The sequence below is a fragment of the Nomascus leucogenys genome, chromosome 10 (assembly GCF_006542625.1).
Source record: "Nomascus leucogenys isolate Asia chromosome 10, Asia_NLE_v1, whole genome shotgun sequence".
Classification (NCBI taxonomy): Eukaryota; Metazoa; Chordata; class Mammalia; order Primates; family Hylobatidae; genus Nomascus; species Nomascus leucogenys.
The window spans coordinates 5,016,810-5,035,203 of NC_044390.1; the positions used below are offsets into that span (position 1 = coordinate 5,016,810).

The 18,394-nt window shown below is 44.8% G+C and overlaps 1 protein-coding gene across 1 annotated transcript; it reads right to left on the reverse strand.

Moving 5' to 3' along the window:
* Window positions 1-10,724: 10,724 nt before the first annotated feature.
* Window positions 10,725-17,224, reverse strand: LOC115836950 (vomeronasal type-1 receptor 4). The gene is given in 6 exon segments (XM_030820211.1): window positions 10,725-11,196; window positions 11,199-11,439; window positions 11,442-11,690; window positions 11,692-11,876; window positions 11,879-11,942; window positions 17,213-17,224. Coding segments are annotated over 6 exon segments (942 nt in total). The 3' UTR covers window positions 10,725-11,005.
* Between the last annotated feature and the right edge of the window lie 1,170 nt (window positions 17,225-18,394).

Genomic DNA, 18,394 nt, shown 5'->3' on the forward strand with positions numbered 1-18,394 from the left:
TTGGTACTTTCTGTGGGATAGATAATTTTCACTTTGTTCTGTGGCTTTGGTAAATTTCAGGAGTCTGAAATGATTGATTTTAGTGGCTTTGCTAGTGTTTTCATCTTTTGCAGAGGAGACTTGGTTTCTTGTGGTTTGCATTCATCAATGTCAGAAGCTGATCTCTCTATTCAATCTTGCAGTTTTAAGTAATGCATTGAACAGTCACACAACAGAACGCTGAGCAGGAGAACTAGATTTCTAATGTAATCAGAATGGCAGGCACTAAATGAATTATTTTACGATAAGCCTGTGTCCTTTTTATTAACTGTTCAGTGGAGAAGTTTGGAGTCTATAAACTTATAATAAATGTGGCCTGTAAGAACTACAAATACTGGAAAGCTTCTCTGAGGATGTAATTTCTAATTAGATGAATAAAACATTCTGTTTAATTAACTTGGCAAGGAGAAGGCTTTGGCAGGGCACGGTGGCTCCCGCCTGTAATCCCAGCACTTTGGGAGGCTGAGGCGGGCAGATCACGAGGTCAGGAGATTGAGACCATCCTGGCTAACACGGTGAAACCCCGTCTCAGCTAAAAATACAAAAAATTAGCCAGGCGTGGTGGCGGGCGCCTGTAGTCCCAGCTACTCGGGAGGCTGAGGCAGGAGGATGGCGTGAACCCGGGAGGCAGAGCTTGCAGTGAGCCGAGATCGCGCCACTGCACTCCAGCCTGGGCCACAGTGTGAAACTAGGTCTCAAAAAAAAAAAAAAAAAAAAAAGGAGAAGGCTTCAATAAAAAGAAAAAGAAAAGCAACTATGCCGGGGGCGGAGCTGGAGTGGAAATAAGATGGCGGACATTGGACATCATTGAAGGCATGGTGATGTGGTTTTAGTCCATGTGCCAAGAGCAAAAAGTTATTTAAAATATATTAGTTAGGGCCAGGCATGGTGGCTCACGCCTGTAATCCCAGCACTTTGGGAGGCCAAGGTGGGTGGATCACCTGAGGTCAGGAGTTTGAGACCAGCCTGACTGATATGGTGAAACCCCGTCTCTACTAAAAATACAAAAAAATTTGCCGGGTGTGGTGGCGTGTGTCTGTAATCCCAGCAACTTGGGGGGCTGAGGCATGAGAATCACTTGAACCTGGGAGGCAGGGATTATAGTGAGCTGAGATCGTGCCACTGCACTCCCGCCTGAGCAACAGAGCAGGACTCCGTCTCAAAACAGACAGAGAAAAAATATATTAGTTATTGGAGAATATCAGCATATATAAATGTGTTTTCAGGCAAAAACCACAATAACCTGGATACAGACACATGGAAATATGTTAGGAATTTTTTCAGGTGTTCAAGAGGGAGCTGTGAAATATAACTTAGTGATATTGGGGTATGATAATGGGGGAAAATATTTCAAACCATATATACCCTATGTGTGATAAGGAGTTTATATCCAAAATATATAAGGAACACCCGCAACTCAAAAGCAAATATGGTAATGGTAATAACCCTATTAAAAATGAGCAAAGGGGCTGGGCGTGGTGGCTCACGCCTGTAATCCCAGCACTTGGAAGGCCAAGCAAAGTGGATCACCTGAGGTCAGGAGTTTGAGACCAGCCTGGCCAACATGGTGAAACCTCATCTCTACTAAAATACAAAAATTAGCCAGGTGTGGTGGCTAATCATGCCTTCCCAGAAGGCGGAGGTTGCAGTGAGCCGAGATCGTGCCATTGCACTCCAGCCTGGGCAACAGTGAGAGTATATCTCAAAAACAAAAACAAAAACAAAAAAGGGCCTGAATAGACTAATCATCAGGAAAATGCGAATGAAAATCACAGTGAGGTAGCACTTCACATGTCTTAGGATTGCTATTATTAAAAAGACAACGGCCGGGCGCGGTGGCTCATGCTTGTAATCCCAGCACTTTGGGAGGCCGAGGCGGGCGGATCACGAGGTCAGGAGATCGAGACCACGGTGAAACCCCGTCTCTACTAAAAATACAAAAAAATTAGCCGGGCGTGGTGGCAGGCGCCTGTAGTCCCAGCTACTCGGAGAGGCTGAGGCAGGAGAATGGCGTGAACCCGGGAGGCGGAGCTTGCAGTGAGCCGAGATTGTGCCACTGCACTCCAGCCTGGGCGACAGAGCGAGACTCTGTCTCAAAAAAAAAATAAATAAATAAAAAGATAAAAGGTAACAAGTGGTGAGGATGTGGAGGAAAAAAAAATACCCCTGTACGCTGTTGTTGGGACAGTCAATTGGCAGAGCAATTATTTCTTAAAAAATTATAAAAATCATGGAGTTGCCTTACAAGTTGTAATTTAATTTTACTCAAAACAATATGAGAATTAAAATTCTTTTTAATTTTAAAAATCAAAATGACCAAACAATCCAGGAATCCTACCTCTGAGTGTGTATCTGAAGGAAATGGGTTTTTCCAAGAGGTATCTGCACTCCCACGCTTGCTGCAGTGTTACTCGCATTAGCCAAGGCATGTCAGCCGTATGAGGGTCCTTCATGATGCACGGATGAAGACACTGTGACAGATAGACAGATTTCTCAGCGGCTGAGAGGGTTTTAGAGATCCTGACACCCAGAGAGGAATTGGGGACCAAAGAGGATGCAGCTTTTCATTACCAAAGCTGAGGAAGTCCAGAAGGAAGAGGAGAGGCTCACCTCTCCTCAGTGGGGCTCACCTGCAGGCGCCTGCTGAGACTCCGGAGCATGGTCCCTGGGAACGATTCTGATGTTTCTCAACCACGTGCTTCCTTAGCAGAGAACTGTCTAGATTAGCGGTTCCCAGCGTTTTTGGCACCAGGGACTGGTTTTGTGGACGGCAGTTTTTCCACAGACAGGGGGATGGTTTCAGGATTAAACTGTGCCGCTTGAGATCATCAGGCATTAGTTAGATTCTCATAAAGAGCATGCAACCCAGATCCCTCTCATGCACAGTTCACAGTAGGGTTCGCACTCCTCTGAGATGCAGTGGCGCTGCTGATCTCACAGGAGGCAGAGCTCAGGTGGTCACGCTCAATCACCCGCTGCTCACTTGCTGCTGTGCGGTCCAGTTCCTGACAGGCCACCCACGGGGACCGGTCCGCAGCCCAGGGGTGGGGATCCCTGGTCTAGATTAGTGCAGCTTGACTTTGGAAAAGAAACAAAAACCCTCTGATGTGGGCACAGCAGCCACATCACGCAGACCCATGATGCCCAACTTAAGAGCTCCCGCGGGCCCTCAATGGGTAAGGGCAGTAAGCAGCCCAGGTCCTGCTCCCCAGGAGACCACCGGCCACCACTTCAGAAAAGCCAGGGGATCTTGCTGCACTCTAGGTCTGAGGCCATTTGTGAAGACGTAGCTCAGGTGCAGATTCAGCAGGCACATTCCCCGCTGACCCCAGAGCAGCTTTCTGGCCTCACCCAGCTCTGGGGCCTCTGTGCACCATGGTGCAGATCTTCAAGGCCTCGGCCACCCAGGCACCTGTGTCTTCCCTGCTGAGGGGGGCTTCTCCCAGCCCCACTGGCAGGTCCCTGGGGCACATCCCTGGGTGAAGGTGAAGCTCAGAGCTCCTCCCAGGACGGAGAGAAGCCCACCTCTTCCCCGGACAGGAGATAACAGACCCTGTTGGTGGATCAGACTGGGCTTGAGATGAGGTGCCCGGCCCTGTCCAGCAGAGGGTGCTGCTCTGAGAGTCAGAAGAAAGACCTGCCCCTTCTCAGATTCCTCCAGATGACCAGCAGGGAAGACTTCAGACACACGGTGTTAATACATGCTAGAACCCGCGGAAGGAAAATAGGAAAATAACTTGAACGATATACTCAGAATGGTGAACTCTGTGGTTCATTGAGGATGAAGTTCACTATTCAGTTTCATGTGAGTTATCTGCTGTCTTTTGGATGTCTCCTGAGAGTCATGCATTTCTGTAGAATCACAGCAAATACTAGGGTGTAATCATCCATATGTGTTTGTATATTATAAAGTATAGCAAAAATAAATATACATATTTATATCCTTCTACTTTAATTAAGAAAAGGCTGCATCTCTTCACTCTCTCACCTGCAGTCCATGTGGGACTCAGACCCACAAACCTGAGATGCATCTCTATTGAGAAAAGGTTATCTTTTTATGCTTGATGACATCATGGCAAAACCACCATGTCATTGTTTGATTTTTATTTCTTTTATATCTAAACTGAGTCAAGATGTATTAAATGCTTATTGATTATATTTATTTAGTTTTTGGCTGGCTCATATGATTTACTTGGATTTAAATTTTCTTCTATTTTATAGTTTTAATTTACCCTATTTTACTATAGGATATTAAATCTAACATACATATTGTCACTTGTTTTACATATTGTTATGTTTTATATGTTTTCCTATTTTCATTTTACACTGCGATAATGCAATCTTTTACCATATAAATGTATATATTTTTATGTAGGGAATATATAAGTAATTGTGTATTCTTTTGTCTTTTCCTTATAATTTCCATATTGTATAGTATGAGATAAATATTAATATTTTCTAAGTATTTTATACTTTAGATAATTACATATTGATCCATAGGGAGGTTGTTTTGCTGCATGCGTGGGTTAGATAATGTTTTCTCTTCACTTCTGCTTCATCCCCACCCTGATTTCCCTCAACCCAACAGCTCTTGTTGTGGATATGGAATAGTAGTCATTCCAGTGAATGGGGAAAATTGAGTGGTTGATGTTACAAATCAGTTTGAACCCATGACATGGCCTTAAATTACACGCAGCAGGTATTTACATATATATGAAATAATAATTTACAAGTTAGATTTGGGGTGGGGATGCAATTACAAAATAACAATAAAATAAAATATACTTAGGAATAATTTTAACAAATATGTGAAATGTATATAAGAATTAAGTAGAAAATTTCTGAAATATGTGAATATACACATAAGAAGTTACAGCATGGACTTGGGTAAAAAAAATTCAATATTATAAAAATCAATTGTTCATAAGCTAATTTATAAATTTAATTTGATCCAAATAGATACATTCCGTTAAGAGTTATGGATGTTATTGCAAGAATCTCATAGGTGAAAACACAGATAAGAATAATCAAGAAAACTCTGAAAAAGAACGAAATGAGGGTAGCTAGTCTTGTAAGACATGTTGGTTGATGGGCAGACTGATAGATGGGTGAAGCTCAAAACTCAGAAATAGACTGCAGTGCATAAGACACATTATGAAGTGACAAAATCGATTCTTTACAACATATAGTAAAATAAAGGTCTGATTTAAAATAAAGCTACATGGCAAAAAAAAAAAAAGTACAAGTTTTGATCAGGTTAATTCTGGCAGGTTGTGCTGGGCCTTCTGAGATTTCTGGGGATGGACAGCTCCCACTCCTACCCCGAGTTCCCTAATCTGCCATTTTTACTGAAGTCACTCCCCACCATCACTCGAATTGAAAGTGGGTAAAATGTTTCCTCTGAATCCTTTTTGAAGAAACTCAGAAGAAAGCAAGCCTATCTACACATGGTCCTCAAATGACTATTGTGTTTCTCTGCCAAGAAAGAGCAAAGACTGTCACGCCCACAGAAGCAGGATGTTCCATCACATAGGACACTTCTCCATGAGCTCTAACATGGTTTGCTCTGTGTCCCCACCCAAATCTCATGTCTAATTGTAATCCCCACGTGTCAGGCGAGGGGCCCGGTGGCAGGTGATTGTATCATGGGGGCGGATTTCCCCCTTGCTGTTCTGCTGATAGTGAGTGCGTTCTCACGAGATCTGATGGCTTAAAAGTGTGTGCTTTTCTTCACTCTCTCTGTCTCTCCTTTTCACAATGGTAAGACATACCTTGCTTACCCTTCTGCCATGACTGTAAGTTTCCTGAGGCCTCCCCATCCATGTGGAACTGTGATTCAGTTAAATCTCTTTTCTGTATAAATTACCCACTCAGGTAGTTATTTGTATCTGTGGGAAAACAGACTAATAGAAGTCCAGAGTTTTATCTTCCACGTGTGATCAGAGCTTTCCCAGGCTCTGCATTGCTCTGCAGATCAGACCTACCACAGAAGCCTAGCTGTGAGCATCTGACCTCAGAAGTGGCTGCCGAACCTGTGTCCTGCTACTCTACTCTCCTGCAGGGATCCTGCCTGCTCTAAATCTCTTCCAGGGCTCTAGGATCTTTCCTGGATCCATCTACTTCCTGTGTATACACTTGTAGTATCAGACACAAGCTTTGATTCTCAGGATTGGCAGGATTGGACTCCTGCCATCTCCAACCACCTTCTCTACACGTATGGTGTTGCAGTCTTTTCTGAGAGACCCCATCTCAGGTATCTCTGCACCAACATAATGAAATCAGTACAGTGGGAAGAGGAACAGAAAAGAATCAGGCTATGTTGGAGGCTGGGTCTGGGGTTCCGTTACTTGATTTGTTTCTCTGGTTTATCCAAATAGGAGTAAACATACATTCATCTCTACGTGGAAGAAAAACAGGAGGGAGGAGGAGATGCAGCTCACAGAGGAAGGAGGGCAGGTGGGCACCGAAAGGGCACACTCCTCACTAGAATCCCACGCCTGCATCCCAGAGGGAGGGAACAGTCCCAAAGGATTCTTCCGGGTGACGTGGAGACCAAATGCACAGGAACTCCCAGCACCTGCCCTGCCATCTGGCTTAACTGAAACTAACACAGTCCTGGCCCAACATGATTTCCAGTGAGACTCTTTCTGGTACTCATGGAGGTGATTATGAGGGACAAAAGGCGATGAATGTCCCTCCGTTCCTCAGAGCTCCTAGGACCTAAGTTGATTGCTCTCCAGGTTTCAGGTTGTCACTCTCCCTCTCCCTCCACAGAGTCAGTCAGTCCCATTCCAGTACCTACAATTTCCCCTTTATTCTCATCATCCCCTACTGTCTCCAAGACATTTTGTCCCTAAGAGCAAGGTGAAAGGCAGATAAAGATTTTTGTATAAACCTTAATTGTAACTTACTTCGAGTCCCATAAACTCACTTTTAGCTGGGCTGCCACTCATCGTGGGCAAAGTAGACTGGCCTGGGGCTGCTGTTCAGAGAAAGAATGACATATTGTGCCCAGAATGGTCAGAGAGAGAAATCTCATATTTTGGAAATAGAGTCATAGCCCCCAGTGATTTCATCCTGATCCTGCAGGCTGCCAAGAAGAGATCATTCCTTTTGGAGACAGCCACATTCAATCAACAAATTCCCTAAACAACATTGATGGGTCAAGAGGGGAAACGAGAAAGTAAAATCAGACATTTGGCCCATTTTTAGTAGATTTAGTGATTAAAGACTCAGTATGTCAGAGTGAAAATGGTCCCAAAAGTCTAAAAGGTGACATGAATGAGTTTCAAGGGACACATGGTGTGGCTAGAGTCTGCTGGCATGACGCTGAAGGTGGCGAGAGTGGTGTGACATGATTGAAACTTTCCAAAGTGGGTCAAAAGTCCAATGCACTCATTCTGCCAGGAATGGTCAGGGGCCTTCCAAACCACCAGATAAACAGATCAACTTTCACCAAGAACCACAGGCCCGGCCTGCAGTGACAAGCTCTGCATGAGACAGATTCAGGCTCTGTCCAGAGCTTGATTTTGGTCAGGTGCTTCAGAAAACAGTCCTTTACCATGGACTCCTAAATCAGAGATGCAACTGTTAGATCAGCAGCTGAGATTGTTTCCAGTTTGCAGCCTCAAAGAGGGTGTGCCTCATCAGACAGTCTCTAGTTTGAATGGGGATGAACAAACAGCTAGAATGTGGGCAGTGGCCAAAACCCTGAGTTTTGATGATTTTTTTTTTTTGTAACCTCCATGTTCAAGCGATTCTCCCACCTCAGCCTCCGAAGTAGCTGGGATCACAGGTGCCTGCCACTATGTCCAGCTAATTTTTTGTATTTTTAGTACAGATGGTGTTTCCCTATGTTGGCCAGGCTGGTGTCGAACTCTTGGCCTGAAGAGATCCGCCTACCTCAGCCTCCCAAACGGCTGCTGGAATTACAGGCAGGAGCCCCCACGCCTGGCCCCAAGTCTGACCATTGAGCGGAGCAAACACCCCTGCTGCAGGTTCCACGTGGCTGGGCTGGCACTGAGCCCAAACAGCCTCTGCTGTGGACACCATGAGGAATCTACTTCCCTGACCCATCAGTGAACCTGGACCAGGCATTTAGGGGCTACGTGCTAAATTTGGAATCCCCCATAATGCCACAGCTTTGCTTCAGACCGTGGAGAAGGGCATAGAGTTTTCACCGATGATAGATCTTGATTTTTCCTTTAGAGCTGAGATGTTCCTGGGCTGGTCCATTTTCCTTCCGGAATACACCATTTCTGTGTCACAAGCAAGGCTTTCGGGTGCTTTTGTAGAGTTTGGACTAACCCATCTCACAATTGGAATATCAAGTTGGGGAGCCCCAAGCTGTCTGTAGGTCAGGATTTGGTGATGACAATAGCTCAGTAGCAAAGTAACAGATAATGTTCAAAATTAGTGTGACTGTTATTGTGTCAGGGCAATTAGGACCCCAAAGGCACCTCTAGGTAGAGGCTGCCTCCCTTTTCCAGAGGCTGCAGATCACAAAATCATCAGCCACAACTTTTGTCGACCATTGGAATCATTGAGCAATGTAAGTCTGCTCACATAATTTCAATAAACCTTCCCCAGAAAACAGAAGGCTGCATTTGTTTGGGTTCTGTCAGTTACCTCTGCTGGCAGAGTGGGGATCACACCCCACACAGGAAGACTGAGAGTAACTCCTCTCACCTGCCGAGACACACAACATCATCTGCATAGTGAGGATTTGGGACATCAGCGGCTAGAGGCACTCATAGGAATCCTAATGATTCGCCCCCAACTGGTGGCAAATGGCAGGAGAGTTAGTCTCACGCGTCCCTACCTGCACCCCACCCAGATTGGAATAATTCCCTCTGGTACATAGGGACACGAAACCCAAAAACACACATCAATTCCTACTGTCTATTCTGATGCAGAAACCGAACAGGACATTGAATTAGCACAAAAGACCCTCTTTCCACCCTCACTGGGAACCCTGCCCAAACCCTCTGTTGAGTGGGTTTTTTCTTGTTTTTGTGTTTTGTATTTTTCTCTATGTAAACACAGACTAATAAGTGTACGCTATACAATGGCATGGGTAAGGAACTGTGAGGGACCAGTAGACCAGAGGAAGCTAGGATAGGAGTGTGTGTGTGTGTGTGTGTGAGAGAGAGAGAGAGAGAGTGAGTGGTGTGTGTGTGTGTGTGTGTGTGTGTGTGTGGTAGGGGCCAGGACAATGGGGGAAGTGTGATTCTTTTTTAGCTTTTCAGACTATGGTCTGCGCTGCATTTTTTTTCTTTTCTTTTCTTTTTCCTTTTTTTTTTTTGAGATGGAGTCTTGCTCTGTCACCAGGCCAGAGTGCAGTGGCACGATCTCGGCTACTGCAACCTCTGCCTCCCGTGTTTAAGTGATTCTCCTGCCTCAGCCACTGGAGTAACTGGGACTACAGGTGCCTGCCACCACGCCCAGCTAATTTTTATATTTTTAGTAGAGACGGGATTTCACCATGTTGGCCAGGATGGTCTCGATCTCTTGACCTCATGATCCACCCACCTTGGCCTTCCAAAGTTCTGGAATTACAGGCATGAGCCACCACGCCCGGCCTGTGCTGCATTCTTAGCATTGCACCATCCAGCATTTGGTGACTATTCAGGGTCAGAAGCTTGTCTCTTTCTGCCTGTTTGCAGCCACACTTCATCCCACCATCCTTAGCACCTTCACCCACTCCTGCACCTACTGACCCTTCTTCCCCGAATCCACATAGGTTGGTGACTTAAATCCTTGCATGCAACAGGACTAAAAGTGTTTCAGGCCAGGTATGGTGGCTCACGTCTGTAACCCCAGCATTTTGGGAGGCACAAGTGGGCAGATCACTTGAGCCCAGGAGTTCGAGACCAGCCTGGGAAACATGGCACGAGGCGGAGACAGGAGGATTGCTGGAGCCGGGGGCGGGGAGGTTGCAGTGAGCCAAGATGGCACCATTGCACTCCAACCTGGGAGACAGAGTGAGATTCCATCTAAAAACAAAAACAAAACAAAAAACAACGGGGTTTCATTGTCTTCCTCCTAAAAACCTCTAAGCTGATTCTACTCTTTCCACAGAGCTGCTGTAGTGCGGTGTGGTGGAGGGAGGGATCAGGAGGTACAGAAAAAAAGGCTGCTCCCTGCTGGCAAGCACAGCACTAACAAGCCTCGTTTGCCTACAGATTATGACAGCCTGTTGGCCGCTGTCAGCTCAACCCCATGAACTCAGCATCAGTTTCGGGGACTCTTCATCCTTTCCTCCTCCTGCCAGGAGGAGAATGAGCAACAAATAAGTCACATTCGGACAGTTCATTTCAATCCTCCCTCTCACACAACAGCCCCTTTCAAGGGTTTGAGCGTGGAGGAATCTTACCCTCATTTCACTCCAGTTTGGGTGAGACAATTTCCTGCTCGCTCCAGAGAGCCGTTTTCTGTCCGCTAACTACGCCAGTGAAGAACCTTCTACCTTCCTCTTCCACAAAGTCATATCTGTCTCAGCATCCCCAAAACTATCAGAAATTGCAAAAGGTTTTAAATTTTAACCTTACTTGCAAGCCAACAAGTAAGATTGTCAGTTTATGGATGTTGGCTGAGGGCATGAGATTTCTGGATATGAGAAAATATATATTTTATTATTCATCATGAAAATGACAGCAAGAACTTCTCATCTATGCACATTCCCCCGTCTACTCCAAGGGACACAGGGATGAGGCATGTGTGTTTGTACACCGTAACTTATAACGTTTACGTTTCAGTGTCTTCCTCCCAAAAACCTCTAAGCTGATTCCAATTTTTCCACAGAGCTGCTCCAGGGCGGTGTGGGTGGAGGGGGGATCAGGAGTTAAAGAAGGAAAGAGTGACCCCTGCTGGCAAGCACAGCACTAACAAGCCTCGTTTCATAACCGTGTTTATGGGTCTCTAGAGATCAATGAACAAACATAAACATTGTACAAACATGTTCAATTCACATGTTTCTGATAAGATTAGGGGGTTTTGTGTTACTTATACAAGCAAAGCAAAGCTTGGATACACAGGAGTCCCCACTCATGAGAAGAAAGGGGCTGACAGTTGGGAAATCTGCATTGATCATTGCAGAGATGTTCACCACCAACTGACTGGGATTATTTAAAAGAAACAAACAAACTTGGAAGGTGAAGAGAGAGTGTAAAAGGACACAAAGGTGCTCACCAGAAGGATGGTTTTTGTAGCTCTGGACTCAGAGGAGGATGTGGGGGAGACGCTGGTCCTGTGAATGTGCTGGACCCGCCGCTTGTGCCTGTGCAGGATGCAAATGATGGAGCTGCTGCCCCAGAACGTGAGCCCCAGACAGATCACATCAGGGAAGGACAGCAGTGCCGCGTCAGCGACTCTCTGGTGCCCTCGTGATGAGCAGCAGGACAGTATCCCAGATCTTTTGTCTTTGTGGTATTTTTGTTACTCCACTTGCCAGTCACGTGCATAAGAACAATGATATTGACCAGCATGTGGAAGAGCCAGCTGAGGAACACACAGGAGCCAGGGTGCTTGGGGGCTTTCCCTTTAAGCTCTGCCCACCTGGAGCTCCTGGGGCTGATGGTGATAGCCTGGGAGACACTCAGGAGGCAGATGCTGCCAATGGACACTCCCCTGACAACTCTGTGGACATAAAAAAAGAAATTTACATCCAGAATCATTCAGGAAATGTCTAAACCCAAAAGCTGCCATTGTCTGTGGGACTCCTCTAGGGAGGAGGAATAAGGTGTTGGCTACAATTATGTGTCTGATAATCAAATCTGTGGACCTTAACCTGCACCCAGTGATGTAAAAGGACAGATATTGGTAAATAAGAGAGAAATTCCCAGGATTCCAAGTACAGTCTGCGATAAGAAGATCATTCCCATTGCCACATCCCGGCAGCCATTCTGTCAGTTCCCACAGGCTGCTACTTATCTTCAGAGACACAGGATCCTGCAGGGAACGTGATGCATGAGCGACATTTAAAAGGTAGCTGGTACTTGGTGGGGGCTGAGGTGGGAGGATCCCTTGAGCCTAGGAGATTGAGGCTGCAGTGAGCCAAGATCCCGCCACTGCACACCAGCCTGGATGACAAAGTGAGACCCTGTCTCAAAACATAAAAAATAAAAATAAAAAATAAAATCAGCTGAAATGCAATAGAAATAATAAAGTTACTTTCTATTATGAAGAGTTTGCCATATTTGGATGTGTCCCATTTTAAGTGTATTTGCAATGAATTGCTCTTTGCTATGAAGAACAGACATGTATTCACCTCCATATTCTTCATAATCTATGAGCCAGGTACCACCATTATAAAGACAAAGAGGACTCAAGCACAGAGAGATGCCATGATTTGTGTAAATTCACACCGTGTTTGGGGTAGAATGGGGACTGATCTTGTCTGCGCTGATTTCAGAGTGCATTAACCACCATGCTCTACTGTCAAAGCTAGTTAGCGGAGTTCTTTGAATAATGAAGATACATATTTAATTTCTTTTTTATACCTTGTCACTATATTTTACGCAGGTGACATTTAATTTTATAATTTTGGTTTTGACCAGTTTCCATTGATAAAATATTAGCCCATAGACTGATAGCAATTATGAATAAATCTTTAAAGACCTTGATAAAATGTAGATACACTGATTGGAGTATAAAATTATAGGAATCTGCCTCATGACTAAATTCGATTTAAAAGATTGACCCCATATCAGGATAGCCACAGAGACTCACTTCTTTTTACACCAGGAAAGAAAGTATGATGGCACCTACCACAGGAATTAATGGACAATCTGATATCATGTCCTAACTACGTAATGTGACATACTAGAGGATCATAAAATAGATACAGGTAGAAATTATCATTCTTTTCAGTTCATATACTCATCAGTTAATGAGTACATAAATTAAAACAATAAGTGTTGAGGCGAGATTTGTCAAAGGTGTTAATACACGAGGTCAGGAGATCGAGACCACGGTGAAACTCCGTCTCTACTAAAAATACAAAAAAAATTAGCCGGGCGTGGTGGCGGGCGCCTGTAGTCCCAGCTACTCGGAGAGGCTGAGGCAGGAGAATGGTGTGAACCCGGGAGGCGGAGCTTGCAGTGAGCCGAGATCGCGCCACTGCACTCCAACCTGGGTGACAGAGCGAGACTCCGTCTCAAAAAAAAAAAAAAAAAAAAAAAAAAGAACATATATGGAAAATTAAATCTGTAAGCCATGGGATCTTGTGCATTTGATAAATTGAAATGATAGATTTGGAGATTAAGTGAGATTTCCTTTGTTTTTAAAAGACTTTTAAGTTCAGGGGCACATGTGCAGGTTTGTTACATAGGTAAACGTGTGTCATGGGAGTTGGTTGTACAGATCATTTCATCACCCATGTATTAATTCTAGTACCCATTAGTCATATTTCCTGATCCTCTCCCTTCTTTCATCCTGCACCCTCCAATTGGCCCTAGTGTGTGTTGTTCCCCTCTATGTATCTGTCTTCTCATCATTTACCTCCCACTTACAAATGAGAACATGTGGCATTTGGGTTTGTGTTCCTGTGTTAGTTTGCTAAGGAAAATGGCCTCTAGCTCCATCCATGTCCCTGAAAAAGACATGGTCTCGTTCTTTTTTATGGCTGCATAGTATTCCATGGTGTATAGGTACCACATTTTCTGTATCCAGTCCACTAGTGATGGGCATTTTGGTTGACTTCATGTTTGCTATTGTGAATAGTGCTGCAACGAACATACACGTGCATGTGTCTTTATAATAGAACAATTTATATTCCTTTAGGTATATATCCAGTAATGGGATTGCTGGGTCAAATGGTATATCTGTCTTTAGGTCTATTTTCTGGAAGACAGAGTGGTGAGTTCCAAAATTTCTAATGTGAACTAATGGCTTCATGTTCTTCCTTTTACTTTTTTTTTTTTCTCTCTCAAAATCCTTCTTAGGTACTCTGCCTGATTCCATTTATCTGCATATAACTTAAATGATCAAAGGTTTGAATATTATAAGGAAACTTACTTTGGGTGGAAAGATTTCTCTGGGATTCAGAGACTCCACTGAGACATACCTGGTGTGTGTTCAGTCCCTGATGTACCAGAGCTCAGTATTTCCTGCTTCCTTCTTATGAGACCCTCTCTGCCTCCAGGGATCAAGAAGAAAGAATCTCCCCAGACACTCCAAAATCCCTTTGGAGATGCTATCTAGGAATTAGTAAACGTTTTCTTGGTAATTACAACAGGGAAATAGTTTTAAAAAAAGAATAGCTTCCTAGGACTGCACTGTCATAGCTGTGACAGGTAAAATGATCATTGCAGTTTTGAGAGCAGGTGAGGTCACAGAATCACAAGCCCATATCTAGCAGCCTGGCTGCTGCCCTCTCATATAATACTGACTGGCATGACCAGCACACTGAGCTTACCATCCAGACAGAAGGGTGGGTCAGGTGAGTATTTTATATTTCAGTTTGACAGGTAGAGTCCGCAGTAGAAGGAGGTATATAAGAAGTCCAGATATGGCTGGGTGCAGTGGCTCACACCTGTAATCCTAGTACTTTGGGAGGCCTAGGCAGGCAGATCACCTGAGGTCAGGAGTTTGAGACCAGCCTGGCCAAGATGGTGAAACCCCGTCTCTACTAAAAATACAAAAATTAGCCGGGTGTGGTGGTGAGTGCCTGTAATCCCAGCTACTCTGGAGGCTGAGGCAGGAGAATTGCTTGAACCTGGAGGCGGATGTAGCAGTGAGCAGAGATCTTGCCACTGCACTCCAGCCTGGTCGACAGAGCAAGACAGTCTCAAGAAAAAAAAAAAAAAAAAGAAGAAGAAAAGAAAAATAAAAAAAAGTTATCCTGGATTATCTGGGTGGGTCCTACGTGTCTTTGAAGAAGAAATATATGTCAGAGAGATGCAATAGCAGAGGAAGTTAAGACCCAGGAGCACGAGGGTGATTTCACGTGCTGTATATTGAATATATGGGAACCAGGAGAAAGAAATGAATTCTGACAACAATCTGAATGAGCTTAGAAGTAAATTCTGGCCGGGCGCGGTGGCTCATGCTTGTAATCCCAGCACTTTGGGAGGCCGAGGCAGGTGGATCACGAGGTCAGGAGATCGAGACCACGGTGAAACCCCGTCTCTACTAAAAATACAAAAAAATTAGCCGGGCGTGGTGGCGGGCGCCTGTAGTCCCAGCTGCTCGGAGAGGCTGAGGCAGGAGAATGGTGTGAACCCGGGAAGGCGGAGCTTGCAGTGAGCCGAGATGGCACCACTGCACTCCAGCCTGGGTGACAGAGCAGACTCCGTCTCAAAAAAGAAAAAAAAAAGTAAATTCCGCCCCCACAGTCTCTAGAATAGAGCCCATGGCTTTGACTTTGATTTTGGCCTTGTGAGACCAGACAGAGTACCCAGAAAAACCTGACACATTTCTCATCTATGAACTGTGAGAAAATAAATGAGTGCTGTAGTAAACTGCTGGCTAAACCGTGGCAATTCATAAATAGAAAATTAATACACATCTGAACAAATGTAACGATAAAACATTTAAACACTAAAATAAAAAGCAACCATTTATATCATAGTATATCTAATTATCTATATCATAGAATATCTATTATCAATTTCATAGAATATCTAAAATTGCATCTGAAATCACATACAAAATATATATGTATATACACACCATTCAGATATCCATTATTCAATATTTAAATATATATTTGCAGAGTTACATTTCTGTCTAATTCAATAGCTTTCACCCATCAGTGATGGGGTTTTTTTTTGTTTTTAAGATGGAGTTTCACTCTTGTTGCCCAGCTGGAGTGCAATGGCGCAATCTCAACTCACCGCAACCTCCGCCTCCCGGGTTCAAGCGATTCTGCCACCTCAGCCTCACTAATAGCTGGGATTACAGGCATGCGCAACCACGCCCAGCTAATTTCGTATTTTTAGTAGAGATGGGGTTTCACCATGTTGGTCAGGCTGGTCTCAAACTCCCAACTTCAGGTGGTCTGCCTTCCTCGATCTTCCAAAGTGATGGGATTACGGGTGTGAGCCACCGTGCCCGGCCAATCAGTGATGAAGGGGTGGCCCCTCCACACCTGTGGGTGTTTCTTGTCAGGTGGGACGAGAGACTGAGAAAAGAAATAAGAGACAGAGACAAAGTATAGAGAAAGAACAGTGGGCCCAGTGGACCAGCGCTCAGCATGGGGAGCACCTGCCAGCACTGGTCTCTGAGTTCCCTCTGTGTTGATCACTATCTCTACCATCTCGGAGAGGGGATGTGGCAGGACAATAGGGTGATAGTGGGGAGAAGGTCAGCAGGAAAACATATGAGCAAAGGTCTGTGTGTCATAAATAAGGAAAGGTGCTGTGCCTTCATGTGTAGCACACAAACATCTCGGTGTAATAAAGAGCAGTATTGCTGCCAGCATGTTTCACCTCCAGCCCTAAGGTGGTTTTCTCCTATCTCAGTAAATATAACATACACTCGGGTTTTACAGCGAGACATTCTATTCCCAGGGACAAGCGGGAGACAGATGCCTTCCTCTTATCTCAACTGCAAAGAGGCCTTCCTCTTTTACTAATCCTCCTCAGCACAGACCCTTTAAGGGTGTTGGGCTGGGGGATGGTCAGGTCTTTCCCTTCCCACGAGGCCATATCTCAGGCTATCACATGGGGAGAAACCTTGGACAATACCTGGCTTTCCTGGGCAGAGGTCCCTGTGGCCTTCTGCAGTGTATTGTGTCCCTGGGTACTTGAGATTAGAGAATGGTGATGACTTTTAACAAGCATACTGCCTTCAAGCACTATTTTAACAAAGCACATCCCGCATAGCCCTAAATCCATTAAACCTTGAGTCAACACAGCACATGTCTCTGCAAGCACAGGGTTGGGGCTACGGTTACAGATTAACAGCATCTCAAGGCAGAATAATTGCTCTTAGTGCAGAATAAAATGGAGTCTCTTGTGTCTACTTCTTTCTACAGACACAGTAACAGTCTGATCTCTCTCTTTTCCCCACAAGTGATGTTTTTATACCAGTTGCAGTAGATCTACGCATTTTTTAAAATGCCACATCAGATTCCATGGTGATTGTGAATAAACCATGTCATTGCAACACTCCCTGTTTACACATTGACAGAGCTGTGTCCGTATGTGCCCTGCCAGAGCACACATCATACCATGTGGACCATGCTGACTGAGCACATGCGGTGACCTGTGTGATCCTTGGATAGAGGATTATTGCACCATGGTGATTGCACATTCTCTCCAAGACAGGCAACTGATGATAACAGACCTTAGAATAGCCATAAAATGCCACATCCCGACAAATGTGCACCCAGGTAACTCCACCTAGTACTGCCTTCTCTAGGCCCCTGTCATCCCATAGAAGGCCAGAAAAGAATGGGATTTGCAAGAAAATCTAAGGTAGTTTTCACTGGGAGCCTGCAGTTTGTGGAGGGAAATGGGAACTGCTTTATATGGGCTTTTCACCAGGGTGTGTGTGTGTGTGTGTGTGTGTGTGTGTGGTGGGGAGGGTCAGTCCATCCTATGTCCCCACTGCTATAGGAAAATGTGGGGGCATCTCTGGGAAGGCACCTGAAGACAGAAACTCATATTTTGTTCTCCATGTAGGAACTTATCATACCTGATTCTCTTCTGTGCCAAAGGATTATTATAACATATGATGTTTGCTGGAAGTTTTTTTTTTTTTTTTTTTTTTGAGAGGGAGTCTCACACTGTCACCCAGGCTGGAGTGCAATGGCGCGATCTCGGCTCACTGCAACCTCTGCCTCCTGGGTTCAAGCGATTCTCCTGCCTCAGCCTCCTAAGTAGCTGGGATTACAGGCACGCACCACCATGCCCCGCTAATTTTTGTATTTTTAGTAGAGACAGGGTACCTTCATGTTAGGCTGGTCTCAAAGTCCCAACCTCAAGTGATCCGCCTGCCTCGGCCTCCAAAAGTACTGGGATTACAGGCATGAGCCACCGTACACAGCCTCTATGTAACTTCATTTTAGTCTTTGTGGCTATCTCATTTAGGAATAAAATGGGAGGCAGGTTTGTCTGATGCAGTTCTCAGGTTGACTTTTCACTTTGGCTTAGTAATTTTTATTTTCCTTTCACGAGCTTGTGACAGACATGATGCTTTGACACACTGATATTGCTTAATATAGATTTTTCCATAACAGTAAAGTCCAAGAGTCTGTCATGAATTGGGTTAGGGGAGACAAGAAGATTCCCAGGAGACTCCTGGTCTCAACCAATCCTCCCACCTTAGCCTCCCAAAGTGCCAGGACCACAGATGTGATCCACTGAACCCAGTGGAGTCTCCATCTCAAGAAAAAAAAAAAAAAAAGCAA